Genomic DNA, 20,070 nt, shown 5'->3' on the forward strand with positions numbered 1-20,070 from the left:
TGTCATGTTCTGATTTAATCCAAGGGAAACCAGTTTAATTTATTGCATTGAAGTATCAACCAGTCTGAAGTCTAAAACTATCAGAATGGGCAGCAGTTCACCCAGTGTTGATTAGATCCTTCCCCTCCAGTAGACCCACTGGGCTTATTGAAAGGTTGTGGAGAAAACATTAATTTATCTCCTCTGCAATGGTGTATGAGGGATCCCTGAGCTACAACTTGTTTTAGCTGTTGCTGTTGCATTTGTCAAGTAGGAAAGAAATTAAAAGGCACAGAGTGATGATGTTCATATATATACTCTCCTTGGTAAAAAAAGAATTAAAAGACACTCTAGGATTTTCCACGTTCAAAAATGTGTTTTCCCAGGTGTGTTATTGGAATGTTTGATGGTCTTGAGTATTTTCTCCTGAAGCAATTGGTTTTTCAACCTGTTCTTTATCCGTTCATCCCAAGGGAAGATAATTGAAATGTGTTTAGGTTATATCTCAGTTTCCTCCTGAGTGACCTAGACACCACTATTTAGCATTGTTAAGGTGCAGAGTATCTCTGTTTGAAGATAAGCTGTCTTTAGGTATAGTCTCCAGCTGTTTACATTAAAACTTACTTTCATAAAGACTGTAAGGCTTTCTGGAAAATAGTTGTTTAAAAAGACTGTTCCAAATCTAAACATGTCTATAGATCAGCAAAATAAGCCTTGACATGCTCTAACAAAGAAGGTATTGCTTTCTAATTTTTAAAACAAAGCATATTTATTTTCTTTAAATAATATGTAACTGCCAGAGGTAAAACTAGTTACTGTATTTTTCCGTGTATACGACACCCCCAATGTATATAACGACCCCCTAATTTTGACCCTTGATGGAGTAGTTAATGAACAACTGCTCCTCCACCTCTGTCTCTTGCTGCTGCTGCTGTCTCCGCTGCCCGCCTGATCACCTTCTCCAGTGCGACTGCTGGGGCTCACCTCCAGCTCACGTTGCCACCTCGTCTCCTGCCCTAAGGAGACAATCGCTGGAGGAGGTGATCTGGCAGCGGCAGCAGGAAGAGGCGCCGAGCGTGCACGAGTGCTTGTTTGCCTCCACCTCTGCCTCCTGCTGCCTCCGCCTCCGAAGAGGACAAGGCGACAATGTGAAGTGAGCCTGTCAGTCCCACTGGAGGTGGTGATTGCAAGAGGTGCTCGAGCGCATGTGAATGCTCCTTCGCCTCCATCTCCACCTCCTGCTGCTGCTGCTGCCTCAGCCACCGGAGAGGACAAGCCATGATCTCTGGAAGAGGCAATTGGGCAGCTGCGGCGGCAGCAGCAAGAGGCACCCAAATGTGTATGTGACTGCTTCCTTCCATCTATAAAATGACACTCAGTTTTTCCTTTAATTATTTTAGGAAAAAGTGTCATTTTATACATGGAAAAATACGGTATATGCTTATTAATCTTTCCTGAAGTAGGAAGCCAAATTAGTGTAATATGCCATAAGTCATCATGTTAATGATAGTGTGTATCTAAGCCCATATTGTGTATATTTCTGTTATTTTTCTAGTCCTGGCTCTCCAAATGTGACAACATTCATAGCATACATTCAGTCTTTATTCTCTGTTAATCTAAAATAACTGCTGTACTTCTCATTTTGTAGCATAATTATGATTGCCGAGCAGAATCAATGCTCTCCTCATTAGAATGCAAAAGTCATCTGTTTGCTATTCCATGACTAGCTCAGTTGTAGAATCAGAATGAGATAAACTGTGCTAGGAGACAAGGAGTTTCTATTAATTGTTGTCAAGCATGTGCATAGACATCCTCTGAAAATACCAATAATTCATCCAATGTTATTAAAGGATCTGTACTGCCAGAGGTATCCACTTTGGTTTGTTTTTATTATTTGGTCAATACAAACCAAGTACAGTGGTGCCTCAACTTACGAATGTCCCTAGTTGTGAAAATTTCGAGGTACAAAAAGCTCCGGCCGCAAAATTTTGCTTTACTTGTGGCTGGAGTGTCGACCTACGAAAAGGCAGGAGGAAAAGGTGGGAAATTCAAAGCCGCCCTCACTGCCCTCTGCCTCCAGTCTCCGCTACAAGGCAGCGGGGACAGCTTTGGAAGCTGTGCCGTGCTGGGTGCTGGCTTCCCGGACTTCCAAAGCACCGGCACCCTGCTCAGCGGTTGGGGCGGCTTTGGAAGCCGGGCTTCACCGATGGCGGCAGTCCCTGGGAGGCCTTTTGGGGGGGGGAGGGGTGATTTTTTTTCTTCTGCCGGAATGGATTAATTGCTTTTCAGTGCATTCCTATGGGAAATGGTGCTTTGACTTATGAAAATTTTGAGGTGCGGCCACCCTTCCAGTACGGATTAATTCCATAAGTGGAGGCACCACTGTATTCATTAGTTGGTCTAAAATGCTTAGTATTTCACTTCTCATTGAAAGAGAGGAATGGCTGAGATAAATTCATGTATTCATGTTTTCCTTTATGGAGGAATGTGGGTCCCAGCTTCACTTTCTGTCTGTCTGTTGCAACATACAACATGTGGCTGATTCTTACTTGTGCTGTATGGGAGAAGCTGCTGAGGAGCTGTTTTCTATCCTGTTTGGAAAACAAGGTTATGTGAGACAGGAGGGATTTAGGATTACATCCTATTGTAAAATCACTCCATCTTGATGGGTTTAAAAATTAACAATACAGTGGTGCTTAGCGACATTAATCCATGCAGCAAAAATCGCTGCTAAGCAATTTTGTCGCTAAGCAATTTTAAAAAGCCCATAGAAACGCATTGAAACCTCTTCAATGTGTTCCTATGGGCTCCAAAACTCACCTTAAGCGAAAATCCTCCATTGCGGCGGCCATTTTCGGTGCCTCTAAAGTGCGGCAAAACAGTGGGCAGCCATTTTGGAACTGCCGATCAACTGTGTGAAAATGGGGGCTTTGCAATGATCGCGGGGAAGCGATCATCGCAAAGCGAATTTTCCCCATAGGGGCCATCACAAAGCGATCGCTTTTGCGATTGCAAAAACAGCGTCGCAAAGCGATTTCTTCGCTATGCGGAATGATCGCTATGCGAGGCACCACTGTAATTTGATTTTAAATTATCAGATACATGACATAGGAGTAATGAAGTTACAAAGAAAGTCAGAGAGAAAGGACAATAAGGACATTAACAAGATTCTATAGATTTTATAATTTCACTTAATTACTTTCAGAGGGATATAAAGCAGGTAAAATCTGCTCCAGATTGGTTGGACATTCAATTCAGAAAGTTGAATGGCATTATATTTGGAGAAGAATCTTATCTGTTTATACTAAAGCTTCTTAAAGATGTAATCAATATGGATCTTACATTTTTATTTTCTTTGTAGTCTTCCACCATTCCTCTTCCTCCTCCGCTTCTTCCTTCTTCAGCTTCAGTTCATTGGGCGATGGTGTCACTTTTTGTCTTAGTTTTGTTTTTGCTTGAGGCTGTAAATTGCCTTAAAACATAATCTTTTACAATGTTAATATAACATTGGTAGCGAGAATTAAGTGATCAGTTATTTGTCTTGCAGTGGATGTGGGCAGTCCTTTCTCTAAATAGTTGGTACTCAGGTTTCTAATTCCTTTCTATATTATGTTGTAACTGATCAATATGGCTGTTTCTAGATTGCTTCAGTGTAAGCTCTTAGAGTGCAATGTTTCTTTAAGCACTAGAAACAACATAGGGATGTCTGTATGCAATGTGTTTGAATCCATTTTACGTGACTGGGATGAGAAAAACAGCAATTAGTTCAAATTATTTGAGATGTGGTTGAGATAGAATTTCATCATGTTTGCAACCCTTTTCTACTTTAAAAGAATGACTACTATTCTGTTCTCACCCCTCAGGCATAAAAGGGTTTCATCAACAGCTCCATAGTACACAACAGTCACATGGGTGTGATTTGAATGAGTATTTCTGCCATCACCTTGTAATATAGTATGTTCATCCTGCTTTGCTAAAAGGTGTAATAAAAAGTTGTTCCCCAGTGTCTGTGCAAATAATAAACTTGATTATTTTAAACTACATTGCAGTTTCTACGGTAGCCAAGGAAACCAAATGGTAACTCAGCTGGATTTCGTATTGGTTCTGCATGAATCTTGGCCCATGTATGCAGCGCACAGAAGTTTGGGATGCATGTCTAGGAACAAGCAGTCACCGGGGGGGGGGATGGTCCTGCTTGCTCTTGACACAGGGGCCCCTAGTAAGCTTCAGACTGTCAAGATAAACAAGATTCGGTTCCCCTGATTTGGGCGTTCTGATTCTGAACCATTTGTGCCCCTTTTCCCAGCTGTGCAATACATGCACCTTGCATAATACAGATACAGGCAGATGTACAATGTTGTGTTGATCTGTTTCCTCCAAGTCTTATATAGTCACCATGTTACTTCAACATAACATTCTAGAGAAGATTAATTGTTTTATATTATATAATTTTAATGCTTCAGACATACCTAAACATCTTATTGCAAAAATCTAATATTAGCATTTGCAATGCTGAGAGTAGCTTTTATGTAATTTACATCATTGAATCTCTTTATTGAAAATATAGGCATTATGCAGTACTCGTTTTGTTTGGCCTTTACTGACAGCTTACAGTAAAATATATTGATCAGACTATAGAATCCTATAGTCAGAATTACAGTGTGCAAAATCCTGTTGCTTGGCATAACGAGGGGTGACCATGTTGGCAAATAATACAGGAAATGGTCCAGAATTGGAATGGTCAGATTTGAATTATTTTCCATTGGCTGTACCATGTACAAGTGAATATGAGTAAAACTCCCCCGCCACATTTTTTCCTCCACTGCTATTGCTTCTACTTTTTTAAAAATTGCAAATGCGTTCACATTATTCCAGGCAATTTGATCACTTCAGGCAGCGTGGTGTAGTTTATAGCCATCCTGTTTGAAGTCATTCCACCCAGCTACAGGAGCAGTGAGAAGCAGAATGGCATTTGATTCCTCTCCTCCCCAAACTTGGTGCAAAACTTCTTTTCCCTTCCCTCTCACCCTCCCTCCCTTCCTCTTTCTTTTTCTTTCTTTCTTTCTTTCTTTCTTTCTTTCTTTCTTTCTTTCTTTCTTTCTTTCTTTCTTTCTTTCTTTCTTTCTTTCTTTCTTTCTTTTATTGTGGAATGGCTTTAGGGCAGGAATGTGGGATGCGTGGCCCTTCAGATATTTAATTACAAATTAATTTATTGATGTTCATTTTTAAAATGAAGACTTGTAACTTAAATTGTTCGTTCTGGAATAAAGAGTAGAATTTATAGAGTTCTCTCTTGTCAAGTCAGGTAAACTGACATGTGAACCTTTCCCTAAGAGCCCTCCAGAACTTTATAGTAGACCTCTAGGGAAAAATCAGAAGCCTGTGTTTGTCACAACTGACATTTATCCCAACTAAAGGTTAACTCCAGAATGAAACAAACAATCATTTACAATCATATCAAAATTCATTTTGTATTTTTTTTTTTGCTATGATTCCAGGCAATATCAGCTTGTCGAATTCTACAAACTTTATTTATCTATATTGCTTCTGTTTTCAACAAGCACAACAAAGACTTGTAAAATATACAAAAATCTTCAAGGTATGTCAAACTGTATGTCAAACTGTAGACACACATGCTTAAAAATATATGAAAACTAAACTTACATTGTAGGCAGATGCTTAAGTTAGAATTCATTCCAAAATACAGTAAAAATATTTTTAAAGTACAAAAAAAAAAGAATGTATCAGTTACATCAGGGGTCATCAACCCCCGGTCCACGGCCCGGTGCCGGTCTGTGGGTTAGCTGGAACTGGGCTGCAGACACAGATCTCTGCCCCCCCCCCGCATGGGTGTGTGTGTTGTGCTTGCTGGTGGGCATGTGGCCTTCATGCTAACCCTTTTCCCAGCGCCCCTTTCAGGAAAGCAGTGCCCCTTCCCTGTGGGGAGGCTGCCGTGGGGCAGCCAGCCTGGGAAGCGGCGCGGTGCACGGCTTTGTTTCTTTGCTTGCTTGCTTGCTCCTCACCCTCTAGCCAGCTAACAAGCAGCCGCTCTCCCTCCCCCCGCCCTTACCTGCTTGTGTCCTCCCCACGGCAGCTTCCCAGTAGAGAAGGGGTGCTGGGGGAAGCATTAACATGAAGGCCACACACCCACCTGCAAGCGTGACACACCCACCAGCAAGCATGACATACCCACCAGTAAGGGGGGGTGCCCCACCCCCCAACCAGTCCATGCATGGAGCACACACACCCCAAAGGGTCCGTGGACCAAAAAAGGTTGGGGATTGCTGCCTTACTACATTTTCATTGTTACAACCAGTTGCAGTCTTTTTTAACCATTTTCTTATTTTCTTGAAGCTCATGCTCCTTACTAGAGATGGGCCTGATTCAATCCAGAACCCTCTATCTGAATATTGTTGCATGACAATACAGCTGCCATGTGTACTCTCTCCCCACCCCCTGGACCAGTAGAACCACTCACTTTTTGTTGTGCTTTATCAGGGTTCGTCACTAGTGATGCATAAGTCTGGGCAGGAGCTTGGCCCGCTAGTACCTGCCTCGACAGACAGACATCCACTCATTGGCTGCGCAGGAAGAATTCCCTTCTCATCTCCTCAGCGAGTGGACAGCTAATTTTTGGTGAAATTTTTTCCCCATTGAAATGCATTGAATAGGTTTCAGTGCATTTCAATGGTTTTGACAGGTCCGTTTTCGCTATTTTTAAAGTTTCTTAAAATGTTTGAAACCTGTTTTAAATGCTTGGAATCATTAGTGCACCTTGTAAAACCTTTGCAGAATTAATTTGGCTTTGTTCTGACTCTTCGTTAATTTTTGGTGAATTTTCCCCCCATTGGAATGCATTGAATAGGTTTGACAGCTGTAGGTTTGACAGCTGTCAAACCTACAGTTCAATGCATTCCAGTGGGGAAAAAAAATTCACCAAAAATTAACGAAGAGTCAAAACAAAGCCAAATTAAGTTTGCAAAGGTTTTACAAGGTGCACTAACGAGCCCAAGCATTTAAAACAGTTTTTGAACATTTTAAGACACTTTAAAAATAGCGAAAACAGACCTGTCAAAACCATTGAAATGCATTGAATAGGCTTCGATGCATTCCAATGGGGGAAGCATTGTTTCGCTTAGCGATGTTTCCTATGGCGATTTTTGCTTAAGGACAGTAATCCATTCCCATTGGAATGGATTATCCGGTTTTCAATGCATTCCTATGGGAAATGGTGTTTCCCATAGCAATGTTTTTTTTTTGAGCCAATTAACATCGTTAAGCAAGGCACCACTGTATTTTCATAAGCAGCTTTTACTTTTGTTGATTTCTCATGAAGGTGGTAGGTTAGAACAGCCAAGTTTTACACCAGCAAGGGACATTAATATTCTTTGTTCCTTTTCTCCTTCCCTTCCTTTCCTTTCCTGTTTGCTTGCTTTCTATTTTAACTGCAAAATATCATAACATTTCTTCAAACATTTGCAGATCCCCTATGAGGACATTGCAGCCCCCTGAGGTTCGTGGACCACAGGGTAAAAAACTATAATCTAGTGTAATTGTTTATATCTGAAAATCTGGCAAGCTGCCACTCTCATGTCATTGTTGAGAGAGGTGCACAAAATGAATCATGAACCAAAAAAATCCCCATGAACCAGGCCAGATCATGATTCGTTTTGTGGGTGGTTTGAGGAGCCACACTTTCATGAAGCAAATCAAACACCAAGCTTCTTTGTCATTGGTGTTTCATTCTGCTTCATTCCCCACCCCCAGGAAAAAAAACCCTTCATGGGCCCCATTACCTACCTTACTCTGGGTCTCCTCTTCCCCTCTGCTGCCTCTACCCAGATGAGTATGATAGTAGGCTGTTTGGGGCCTACTTCCTACCTCAGTGCTTCCTGGGAGGCTTAGGGTATTGTGAGAAGTGTAGTTTTGCTACCCATTGGGCTGTATATAGGGAATGCTCAGAAAACTACACTTCCCAGAGTACCCAAAGCTGAGCTACACAGAAACCCCCTCATTTAGAAATGCACCTGAACCAAACAAGTCACAAATCTCTCTTTTTTAAAAAATCAGCATGGTTTGTGGACATCAACAAACCACAGACCATGATGAGCCACCATTGTGTTAGTTCGTGCCCATCTCTTGTCATTACTAAAAATTTTACAAGGGCTGAAGGAACAAAGGGCAGTAACATATAAATCTGTAAAGTCAGAACATTCTAATTTTAGAGAATGCAAATTATAAAATCTGTGTCTGCTCCTCATTTGCAAAACAAGTTCAATTGTCAAGGTTGTTATAGTACAGTGACCTTGCTTGACTGGAGCTAACCAACTTCTTTGAAATGATTATAGTAAACTATTTTTCAAGCCTCAGTTTTGAAAGTATTTTCATTTTCAAGGCTGATTGTCTTGTACTCCCTTTATTATTTAACACACCATACATACAAAATTTCACAACATGATACCATTGGCCCTGAACAGCACATTTGCCATTGGCTCCTTCAGAAATGCTCTTTTTGTTGTTTTGAAACTGCCAGTCTCAAATCTAGTACTTTTTCTTAAGGAGCATAAAAATCTCACAAACCAATTATCAGCTAGTAATGATAGGTCATAGTTTTTAACATGTCTGGAAACTGTGAGGATGGGGGGGAAACTCTGTCCTAGAACATAGGTCTTACCTCTCTTTCTCTAGAGGAAGAAATACCCATCTACTACCTTTGGTGCCAGCTATAAACAAACGTAAGAGCCAATAACTCTTTAGCCACTTTCACATAAACCTCCGTAGTGCTCTACAATAAAAGCCATTATAGAAAGCAAAATTGATGAGTACTGTGAAAAATCCAAGCTCCCTTTCCCGCATGGTTAGTTCGGGTCATAATGACCAGTGTCTTAAAACACACACACACACTCATGGGGTAGTCACCACAACTGAAAACTACTGCCTCTAGGCTCCCATTGGATAATTTAGTTTCATAAATACTGTTAGGGGTTGAAAAAAATGTTTTTAGCATTTGACTCAAAACAAGCTTTTGATTCAAAGTGGAAAAGCAAGATATGATAATTTGCATGGACTCTTCCCTAAGCAGAGCTTTCTTGGTAGAGTTTTGCTGAATATGAAAGGATCTGCATTGGAGAGGGCCAGTGAAAATTCTCCCAGGTCCTTTTTTCCATTTTTGAATGTGCCGTGAAAATTTATGTGCAAGTGGTTAATAAGTTATTAGCACTATATAAAGCAGTGACTCTGAGGCTTGCAGAAGGTTTGACCATTGCAAGGACTTCTGGGCTTGTAGTTCAAAAACAATCAGTAATGGGAATCATTAATTTAAAAGCAGTTCTTCGTTGGAGATGCGTGCTTTCTTTTTGTGGACAAGTGCAAACAGATATGCCCTCTTGGAGGACACAGCATTAAATAACAGCCAGAATCCTATGATCTATCCTAAGGCGATAGCTGATCCTTTTCCAATGCTGTGGCAGGCTCCCATCAGGTATATGATGATGCAGTAGTTTTTCATGTGCTGTCATGTTTGAAGGTGAACACAATTGCACAGTTGCTTTCTGTGCACATTTTTGGCAGCTAGATTTTGACCAGTAATGTTTAGTAGGCTTGCAACTTTGACATTCTTGCACTGCAACCTCAACCCCAAGAACTTGTCAGCTATTTCTTTCCTCTTCAGAAGCAAATACTAATTGTTCTCAAAGTCTTACCGAGGCCCGTGTGTAAGTGATGGAAGACTCTTTTGTGAACTTTGATTTCTTAGCTGCAGGTCCCAGAATTCTGGCTGGGTGAATGCCTGGCAAATTCTGGGAGTTACAGTGTATGAAATCCAAAAGTTCCATGTTTACTTTTTAATGACTAAAAATACCATTATTTCTGTTTTTTAATTTTTTTCAGAATATTACATTTATTGATTGAAGTTTTGGTCTTTTGGCTTAAAAAGTAATAAACTTAACACAACATGTATATAATATTAACTTATTTCCAAGCTGTGATCAGAACAGGCTAGAATTCAGTAGAATTCAGTAGCCTTGCTCCCAATGACTGATCCCACTTGTAGTGGGAGTAGCTGAACAACGTTGCAATAGTAGTATTCTAAATAATATTGCAACAAAAATGCAAAGTTTGTTTTACATATTCTCCAAATGAGATTTAAAATATGCAGTGTCAAATGTTAATTTTATGGAGATAATCAAAAAACACCCCAGTCAGAAAATTGCTTCATCAGTCTTTTCCCCGATACCCTTTTATGAATCAGACCATTATCCAATGTGGTCAGTTAATTTCTTTTCTCTTTCTTTTCTTTCTTTTGTGTGTGTTTGTATATATATCATAAGGCTGGGGGGGGAAAGAAAAAAGAAAATTCCTTGCAGGTCAATCTGATTTTGGGAAATTCCTTTTAGTATCTCAAATGCAGCAGCTAGGTAGATCTTGAACAAGAAGCAAAAGCATAACTGTATTGACCTATCTTACCCTGCTTGCACAAAATCCTCCATATCAGATCACAGCAGATTGGTAGCTGTTGCGTCTTCTGCAGAATTCTCCCACCCCCCAAAAATCAGTGTGCTATGGCGATTAGAGTGCTGGACTCAGGAGACCTGGAATCCATTTCCACTCAGGAGACCTGGCATCAGTTTCCACTCAGCTATAAAATTCACTGAATTATCTTGGCCAGTCACTTGACCCTCGTTTTGACGTACCTCTTAGGATTGCTATGAGGATAAATTGGAGACCAGGAGAACAAAATATACACATACCACCTTGAGGTTATTGGAGGAAAAGTAGCATATCAGTAATAATATAGAGGCCAAAATTCCATTGCTTAACATAGTAAGTTGCACTAGAGCAGTGGTCACCAAAGTATGGCTCGCAGGCCACATCTGGCCCGCCTGGCCTTTTTATCTGGTCATTCTGCACGGGCAGATGTGGGTGTGAGTGAGTGCATTTGTGTGGATGGGCGTGCGTACGCGCACATTCCTTTGGCCCTTGAAAATATGTTATGTGGCCCTCCGTGTGAAGAGTTTGGAGACTCCTGTACTAGAGTGAGCCTACTAAATCAGTGGGGATTTGGTGAGTCACCTCCTCTGTAACTTCCATTGATTCAAATGGGCTTATTCTTGTTGCAACTTACTGTCCTAAGCAACAGAATTTCAGCTAGAAAATGATATGAGTTTACAAAGTTTTCATTTGTCTATGACAAAAATCAAATGGCTTGCATTTGCTGGTACTCTACAGAAGCTGCGTGCTACTGAAAACAATATTCTCTTTTGGAGCCATCGTGACAGATGCAGTTGCCAATGTCCACCTTAATTATTGATAATTCAGACTTGCTTCTGCAATTAACTTTGTTTGGCAGAGCAAAGAGGCCTTTAATGTCAGTCAACATCACTTCAAAGCTAGAAAGTGTATTAAAAAGTCAATTCCACTTACTGTTTTTCAATAACAATTCTAGTGGTTTGCAAAAGAGTAATTGCAATGCAAATGAGCTGTCCCTGCCTGAGAGCATTCTAATGATATAGTTGGTCACTTTTCATCAGTACCTTGACTCTTTCTGCAGCTGAAAACAAAAATGGGCATGTAAAGTGTTGTTTCTATTCAGTAAGGATGTATTAGACTAGTGCTAGGGAAAATCCTCTTTGTCTTAATGTATTGCCTGAGTTTTTAAGCATCTCTTATGCTGGGAATTATTTTCTCAGCCTTATGAACTGTTCACCAGTAAATGTTACATATTACATATTTACTCTAAAGTACTTATCAGAGAGTAATCTATAGCATTAAGGTCACAAAGGACTTCATCACCTTTGATTTCTGATTTCTGTGCAAAGATATACATAGAGAATGGAAGCATGCATGGTATATAGTATCTTGAAAAGCACTGCTGAACATAGTTCTGAAAGATAGTCTAATCCCAACACTAGCCTTGCCCTGTTTGAACCCTCGTTCAAGAACTGCAGTTTCCAAAGTTCCTGGGCAAAGAAAATTACTATTAAGCCCCTGTACATCTAAAGAACAGATGTTTACCAGGAATAACAACTTCAGAAAAAATATGCCATCAGTATTGATGTAGTGTGCTCTCACAGCTGTCTTTTGTAAATATACATGGACTTTTCATCTGTTGAACTGAATAATTTGTGATACACATTGTCAAATAGAAAATTTTGAAGGGAAGAGTAGAATGGCAATTCGTATCTGGGTAACTGTCATTTACATTAGTTTCTGAGGTACAGTACTACATTTTCCACAATTAGCAAGATTGGTTTGAACGGTGTGTATGCTTGCTCTTCCTTTCAAATCCAAGCTAGTTTACATTGCACATCTGAAATATGAATATGTCATTTGTAGAGCATGAAGCCTGAAGATGCACATATGCCTGAAGGTCTGCCTTCTCCCTGTGTGTACCTGCAGGCTTATAGTATATATTTTCCTGAGAGAAGCAACCCTTTCCCAACTTTGAAGAAAACAAGGTGTGTGAATTACTGTATGTCCAAAGGCACTCTATAAATAAAATGTCCCGTCCCAAGTGGTCTAACAAAATAAATACTGTACTTCATTTGATAATAGTTTAACGATATAATAATAAAAATATATCATTATTATTATTCTCTTTGATATGGAGTGTTTGATGAAGTAAATGAACTGTCTGTTTTGAGCAATTTATGTCCGGGACCATGTTTTCACAGTAACAATTAAAAAAAAAACCATACAGTCACTTTTCATATTTTTAATATTGATTGGGAATGCATGCCCTCCATCTACCTTCATTGGGACATCAGGCTTATATTCTGCAGTTTAGGAAGTAAGGATAAGTGAAGGTACTGCTGTTTTTACTGTGGTTGGAAATGTTGTACAGTGGACCCTTGACTTACAGACGGCTTGACTTACAGACTTTTTGAGTTACAGACTTCTCTGGCCGCAAAATTTAGGTTTGACTTGCAGACTGAGATTTGACTTACAGACCAGAAAAAAACCAAAATGGAACAAAAACGGCCTGTTACGGGATTAATCGGTTTTCAATGCACTGTAGATCAATGGAGACTTGACTTACAGACTTTTTGACTTGAGAACCGCCTTCCAATACGGATTAAGTTCTCAAGTCAAGACCCCACTGTAATGAAATAGGGGTAGGTGGCTGTTCCATCACTATCTTGCTAATAGTATAAGGTTAAGTCAAGTTGGGAAGATGACTTGTCTCATAGTGATTTGTGGTCTTAGCAGGTTGGGCATTTACCTGTGCCATTTTCAGGTCAATACAACCCACTTCTTGGACAACAGGCTGTTGCTTGATTCTTTCTTTCCTCTTTACCTTCCATTGAACTTGGGAAACTAAAGAAGTTACTTAATGAGCTTCAAAAATCAGAGGGGTTCATTGTTCTCCAGATTTCATAGGTCTCATAACTTTGTCCCACAATAAGCTTGGGGCTGCCTTTTTCTATTTACCGTATTTTTCACTCCATAAGACGCACCTTTCCATAAGACGCACCAATTTTTTAGGAGAAGAAAACAGGAAAATATAATCTGTTTTCTTTGCTCCATAAGACGCACAGACTTTCCACACACACCCTGTTTTGTGGGGGGAAAGTGTGTCTTATGGTGCGAAAAATACGGTAATTTGTTTATGAAAAAGTTGGGCTTTCTTTTATGGGCTGTTTCGAAGACAGTTTGCATCGTAACTCTAGAATTCTTGTCTATTTAGAAAAATTGTGCTAACCACAAGCAAGATGATCAAGGTGATCAACAGAGCTATATGATTATAATTTGTTTGGCTCATATATTCTCTCATCCTTAGCTACTTGGGGGCTCAGCTATGTATATCATCAAAAAAATTAACTATTTATTATATCTCATCTAAAATAAAGTTGGATGTTTTGGTCAACATACAAAGTTTGGGTTTTGTCTTTTTTTTTTTTTTTTGTCAGAGTATTTACTTCCAAAAAAATGAAAACTTGTGGACATTAAATATTCATTTCCAATGTTCTCACAATCAGCTTGTTTTGTTTACATTGACTTCAGCATTAGGGAAAAAATGCAGCATGAGTGAAATGTTGATAGTAGAAATGTAAATAGAGGAGGAGTTCTTGCTCTTCCTGATCTGTATGTGAAGCCATGGAGACTATATATAGTGTACCTATGTACTCTGGACAGAGTGGATTTGATTTAAATCATGATATAAATCAAAAGAATTTTATTGTTTTTGACAATTTAAATCAAATACTTGATTTAAAAAAATCTTTATCATTTTTAAAATCACGATTATAGTGGTGCCTTGACTTACAAACGTCCCTACTTATGATCATTTCAAGTTACGACCAGCTCCGGCTGCAAATTTTTGCTTCTACTTGCGACCGGAGCTTCCACTTACGAACAGAAAAAGCCAAGTAATAAAGGTGGGAAATTCAAATTTCTAACTGTAGGTGGCGACAAGGCTGCTTTGTAGCTCTTTCGCCACAGCAGTTAGAGAGTGTGCATCGGAGGAGACTTTAAGCTGCCACCTTCTGCTTCTGTGTGTGTGTTTGCAGGGAGGCTTTGGGCTGCCTGGTAAGGTAAAGTGCTGTTTTCTGCTTTTTAAAAACTGTTCTGGATATTTTTGCAGCGTGGTTTTGAGCTGGGGGGTTATGTTTCTGTGCTGTGATGGCTCTTGGATTTGTTTCTTTTTTTGTCCCCCCCCCCCAATTACCGATGGGTCTTGGGGGGGTTTGTTGCTTTTTGGAGTGTTTTTTCCCATTTCTGATGGGTCTTGGGGGTTTGTTTGTTTTTTTTTTGCTTCCCCCCATTTCCAATGGGTTTTGGGGTGTTCCCCATTTCTGATGATCCTGCATGCTTCCCTTGCTTTTTCCTTTGTTTCCTTTGTATTTCCGACCTGCCCCCTTTGTTCTCTGTTCATTTCCGATCTGCTCTGTTTGTTTTCTGTGCATTTCCAATGGGTCTTGCACGCTTGATTACTTTTCTTTCTTTTCCCCCCCTTCGGCCAGAAGGGATTAATCGCGTTTCCAATTAGTCTTGCAGTGAATTTTTTGCGGTGTGTGTGATTTTTTCCTTTGGCTGGAACAGATTAATTGCATTTCAATGCATTCCTATGGGAAATGGTTCTTCGACTTACAACCATTTCGAGTTACGTCCATCTTCTGGAATGGATTATGGTTGTTAAGTCAAGGCACCACTGTATTGAGTTTTATCCACCCTGGTTCTGAATTTATAGCTATAGCTGTGTTGCCCCATTGAAAGTTTCATATTTTGTTAGAGGAACATTTCCTATCCTGAGAATCTAGTTCGGAATACGCAGTCTTCAACATCCAGTGTTATGACTATAGATGGGCATGAATTGGAAAAATGGCAATTCATTTTGATTCGTGATTCATCAATGTCAACAAATCATGAATAGCAAATTTACAATGTTTTCATTGATTCCTTAATTTGTTTTCGCCTTTTAAATCCTATAAAATACCCCACCAAGTACCTAGAGACACCAGAATCTCAGAGAAGCTTCCACTGACTCTTCTCTACAAGCCTTGCAAGTTTGATGAAGTTTGGGTTTCGGACGTCCAAGTTATACACACACAAAGAGGGCCCCCAGGAAAGTTCTTCCCAGGCACCTAGAGACACTGAAACTGCAGAGAAGCATTTTCTGTTTCTCCTCTACAATCTCTCTGAGTTTGGTGAAGGTTGGGTTTCAGACATATACCCATGAAAGTACCCTTTAATAACTGGCATGGGGAAACCCAATTGTCACAGAACTGGGAGGGATTTGTACAAGAGAGTCAGGGGAATCGTCTCTGTGATTTTGGTGGCTCTAGGTGCCTGGGGGGGGTTCTTTGTGAGTGTATTACTTGGACAGCTGAAACCCAATCTTCACCAAATGTGTGCAGGGCTTGTAGAGGAGAATTGGAAGAAGCTTATCTGAAATTTTGGTGTCTCTAGATGCCTGGGGGGCCATTTTATAGCCCAATGAGTCAAATCAAAAACACTAAAATTCATTGATTCCTATTTGTCAGAGGCATCAATTCTGATGAATACAAATGGATGAATTAGCAATCTTTGATGAATTTTGCAATTCATTTTTTAAATTCATGTCCATCTCTGACCCTCTGCTTTTTATTTTTAGCTCCTTTTGAATGTTTTGGAGATTTAAAATCCATGTAAAACTCAAGAATAAGCCCTAAAAGTCACAGGCTAAATAACTCTCAGCACGAATAATATTTTTTAGGATCAGTGAAATAGGAAACTCTGTGGTATATAAGTCATTGTGTGGGTGTGTCATTTGTTTGTTTCCTGTTCCTCAAATATCTATAATTGATCAAATTTCTCTGTGTGTGCATGCAAACATATGGAAAGAGTGCAGGAGTGTCATTACACTATCTCAAATTCTGGAATGGTTGGCACATAAATAAACGTTTATTTTCAAACAATTTAAAAACACAGATTACACCTGTCCCATTTCCCCACAGTAATCTTGGGAGCTTTTCTCTAATATCAGTGCAGTCACATTTTTAAAATGGAATTTTCATATAAATCTGAATCAAAATGGTGTACCTTTTTCATCTCTTTAACACAGTTCATTTCCATTTTAACTGATTATGTATTACTTGCATCTCCAGTAAAGGATTGCCTTCAAGTTCAACGTTCACCCTAGAAGACAGCGCTATCTGCTTGACTTCAGAACAGAGCGCAGTAGAGACGGAGAATGATAATGCTTCTGTATTGGATGTGTATTTAGTAAGTCCTCCAAACACGTTGCTTATTGTTTGATTCATTGTGAGTTATATTCTGTAGTTGTGTACTTTAAAATTTTCACTTTTTTCATTAACTCCCATGTTCTGGAAAGTGCTGCTATGCGTATGTATCCCACTGACACATTTTGGGAGCCCTGCATGTACACAGGATTCATCATCCTTGAAAACAATTAACCTTAAAAGCATATGAGACTTATAGCATTTCTATGATACAAGATTTATTTATGCACATATACAGATTAGATATTAGGTGAGGGTTCTCAGTATTCATACTCCAAAAGATTTCTGCTTCGCATCAGGTTCCTGGAAGAACCCATAATTTCATAGGATTTGCTGCAGACAACAGCATCTGCTCTTCGTCTCCCTTTCCAGTCCGGTGTTGAAGTCTGCCTTAAAAACCACAGACTTGGTTTGATTCAGTTGTTCACACCCCAGGGCTCAGTTAGCATGCCTTTAGGGAACTAGGACATACAGGTGAGTCATTTTTGAGAAGATTCTTTTAGGAGCCTTCCCTCAGTGGATCTTTGTAATAGGAAGGAATCTGCCAGCCAAACTTGCCAAACCCTTTGACTCATTTTGTCAATCTCTTTTTACAACCCACAAGCTCATAAGTGCGCCAGTGGGGCACATGGGCTCTTGAAAGGTCATTTAGACCAGCCCAAACCCATAAAAGTGTTAACTATTTCCTCCCTTCTTCCCTTGACATTTTTCAAAACTGGAAAGATGAGGGAGAACTGCCACTGAAGGGAAGAAGAGAGGCATGATACAAAGATGTTTAAATTATGCTTATAGTTTTATTCACATTTTTGTAACTGACTGAACAAATCAGTTTTCCAGGTTTTCATTGTACTTTGGTTACCAAAGGGCTCACAGATTTTATATGCACATTATTTGAAATGGAGAAAGCTAGAGTTCTTTGAAAATGTGACTATAAATGTACCTCTATAAAAAGAAGTCTCTTTTTACACTAGCTTGGATACATGTAAAAATATTTTTGTTTTTTATGTTTAACATACATGTAAGAGAAAGAGAAATGAGATATAAATGGTAAAGAGTGACTTTAAAAGCTTCCTAGTAAGGTTCTTTTAAAAAAGAAACCACAGGTCAATCTCTTATAGCTCACTGCTATCCAGATGTGTTCTGCTAACATTCCCATTTTTCTGGCCTACAACGCCACTGTTCCTGCTGGCTGGGAATAGTGGGATTTGTAGTTCACCACATTGGCAGGGCAATGCATTAAGGAAGGTGATTTTTTTTTTTAAAGAACCCCATTGGAATGCTTGGTTGCTAGCTTGCCATATATATGTATGTACGAATGGAAAATATCAGATTCTCTTCTTACATGTTACCACTATTTATTTTTCAGGCTAGAAATGTTTAAATGTAGCTGTGTGGTCCATCTTGCACATATATAATATTGGCAGTAATATCCAGAATAAAAAGGTTTTAAAGATATACTATTGAACTCAGAGTGATATACTATTGAACTCAGAGTGAATACAGTGTCTGTACAACTTAAATTTAGGTTATTGTATCTACTGTTTAAATTCATTCTGAGCCCGTTTGACAGGACTTACAAAAATACCAGACTGAAAAAAGAAGGCCTCAAACCTTCAGATGCTTCCTTTTTGCCATTTCATTTTCTTTGTACACAGCAGGTCTAAATATTAATGTTTTTAAGACTGCAAGTGCTACAGGCACAATGTAGCAACTCCAATGAATCACTTATGGTGAGAGTGGTTACAGGAACAACACATCAGCATGTACATTATTTTCTATAAATCCAGTAGTGTCTTCCAAGACCAAACCTGAAAACTCCAGCAGCAAGGCAAACAAACAATGGACACCCTTCGTAAGAGATTTCGTTTCTCTTTCCTTCCCCCCCCCCTTTCTGGTCTTAGCATTCATATGCACTAGCACCCTAGTTACCAAGACTGAAAAGCTTTATCCAGGCAACCAGGATTTTGTTTGAAGCATTAGAAATCTCTGATTTCTGTTTTGATGAAACAGACTTCTTCTAAGCTGGCATGGTTTTTAATGGAGGATGTTTTTCTTACCTAAACATTTGTTTACGAATACAAACCTTGTACTAGTTACTCATTGCCTCTTTGCAGGTACAGCTGTGGGGTCTTTGCCTGCACAAAGCAAATACTTGGAAACCCTCCAGAAATATGCGGGATATGGGTGGGGGACCCATGAGCCAGAGTTTCTAACTTATCCCTTGAGGCAGAGAGTCTATATTATGGCCCACTAGTTGGTTCTCCTTTGACTGTGTTTTGAGCTTCTTAAAGAACACTGTTCAACTTTCAGAGATTTTAACATTTTTTAAAAAAACTTTCCATGGCATTATTTGCATCCATTGTCATTTTGATAACTTTTGGATGTGTTCATTGAACTTGTTTCTTGGAGAAGGAAGGATGCCTGTGCATTAACACGAGGAATCGAGGAATCGAGGAATCGGCACCCTAGGTCAGAATGTTAATTATCTGCAGGTTCAGGAGGGAGATCCCAGTTGCAGGGCAGCAGGTATAGATAAGATCACTGAGGCTAATAAGGGAAACAAAGCTACCTCAGTATGAAAACAGTGTTGGTGCTATATACATAGATACACAGAACAAATGGGCTGTTCAAGATATTTGGCTGCCTAGTGTGAAAAACAAGATGCCACCCGCTATGTACTCCCCAAAGCTGATCAAACTGTGAGTTGAATTCTATTTCAGCATCAGCCATAAAACAATATCTTCCCTTACAGTTCAGGCAGAAATCTACTTTAAAGGTCTCAAGATAGGTTATGTGACTATTTAGTATACCAGGGAGTTACCAAAAATCCACAAGATTAAGCACTTTGGTGCTTATACCAAAATACCCACCAAATACACAGGCATCCAGTAGGTAATTGAGCCAAGGCCTACTTTTAGTACCAACAACCCTCTTATTTCCACAATAACCAAATAACTGTAAAAATTATTTAAAATGTTGAAAAAGGTCAAAAAGAGTAAAATTTCCAGTTTCAAAAGTTACAGAAACAGTCCAAAGGCTGTGGAGGAAATAAGCATTTGAATTGTTTAAAACAATTCTAGAACAGTACCCAAAAGAAAATAAGAAAGCTTGCTATCCTTATGGAACACATACTGACAGAACGTCAGCATAGTTCCAAAGAATAAAAAGAGTTCAAGTTAGGCAATAGATGAGCATAGTAGTTGCCTTAGAGATATAGGCTGAAACTAAGTAACTTCCCACTCATTTTTATACCCACCATACCACTTTCTAGACACTTTGAAGGGGTGCAACTATCAGAAATTGAACTGCCCTGAACTTTCTTGAAGAAGAGAATAACTTCTCAAGAGTAACTTTTCTTCCCCTCCCTTCTCTT

The 20,070-nt window shown here is 39.4% G+C and overlaps 1 protein-coding gene across 3 annotated transcripts in view; it reads left to right on the forward strand.

Annotated features, from left to right (window-relative positions):
- Positions 1-20,070, forward strand: part of PIP5K1B (phosphatidylinositol-4-phosphate 5-kinase type 1 beta) — a 140,666-nt gene that overhangs the window by 97,030 nt on the left and 23,566 nt on the right. For all 3 annotated transcript variants that reach the window (XM_072992178.2, XM_020805665.3, XM_072992179.2), the window contains exon 14: positions 16,563-16,680. In XM_072992178.2, the coding sequence (XP_072848279.2) occupies positions 16,563-16,680 (118 nt within the window). The remainder of the gene's footprint in view (positions 1-16,562; positions 16,681-20,070) is intronic.

This window comes from Pogona vitticeps, chromosome 2, assembly GCF_051106095.1.
Source record: "Pogona vitticeps strain Pit_001003342236 chromosome 2, PviZW2.1, whole genome shotgun sequence".
NCBI classification, from domain to species: domain Eukaryota; kingdom Metazoa; phylum Chordata; class Lepidosauria; order Squamata; family Agamidae; genus Pogona; species Pogona vitticeps.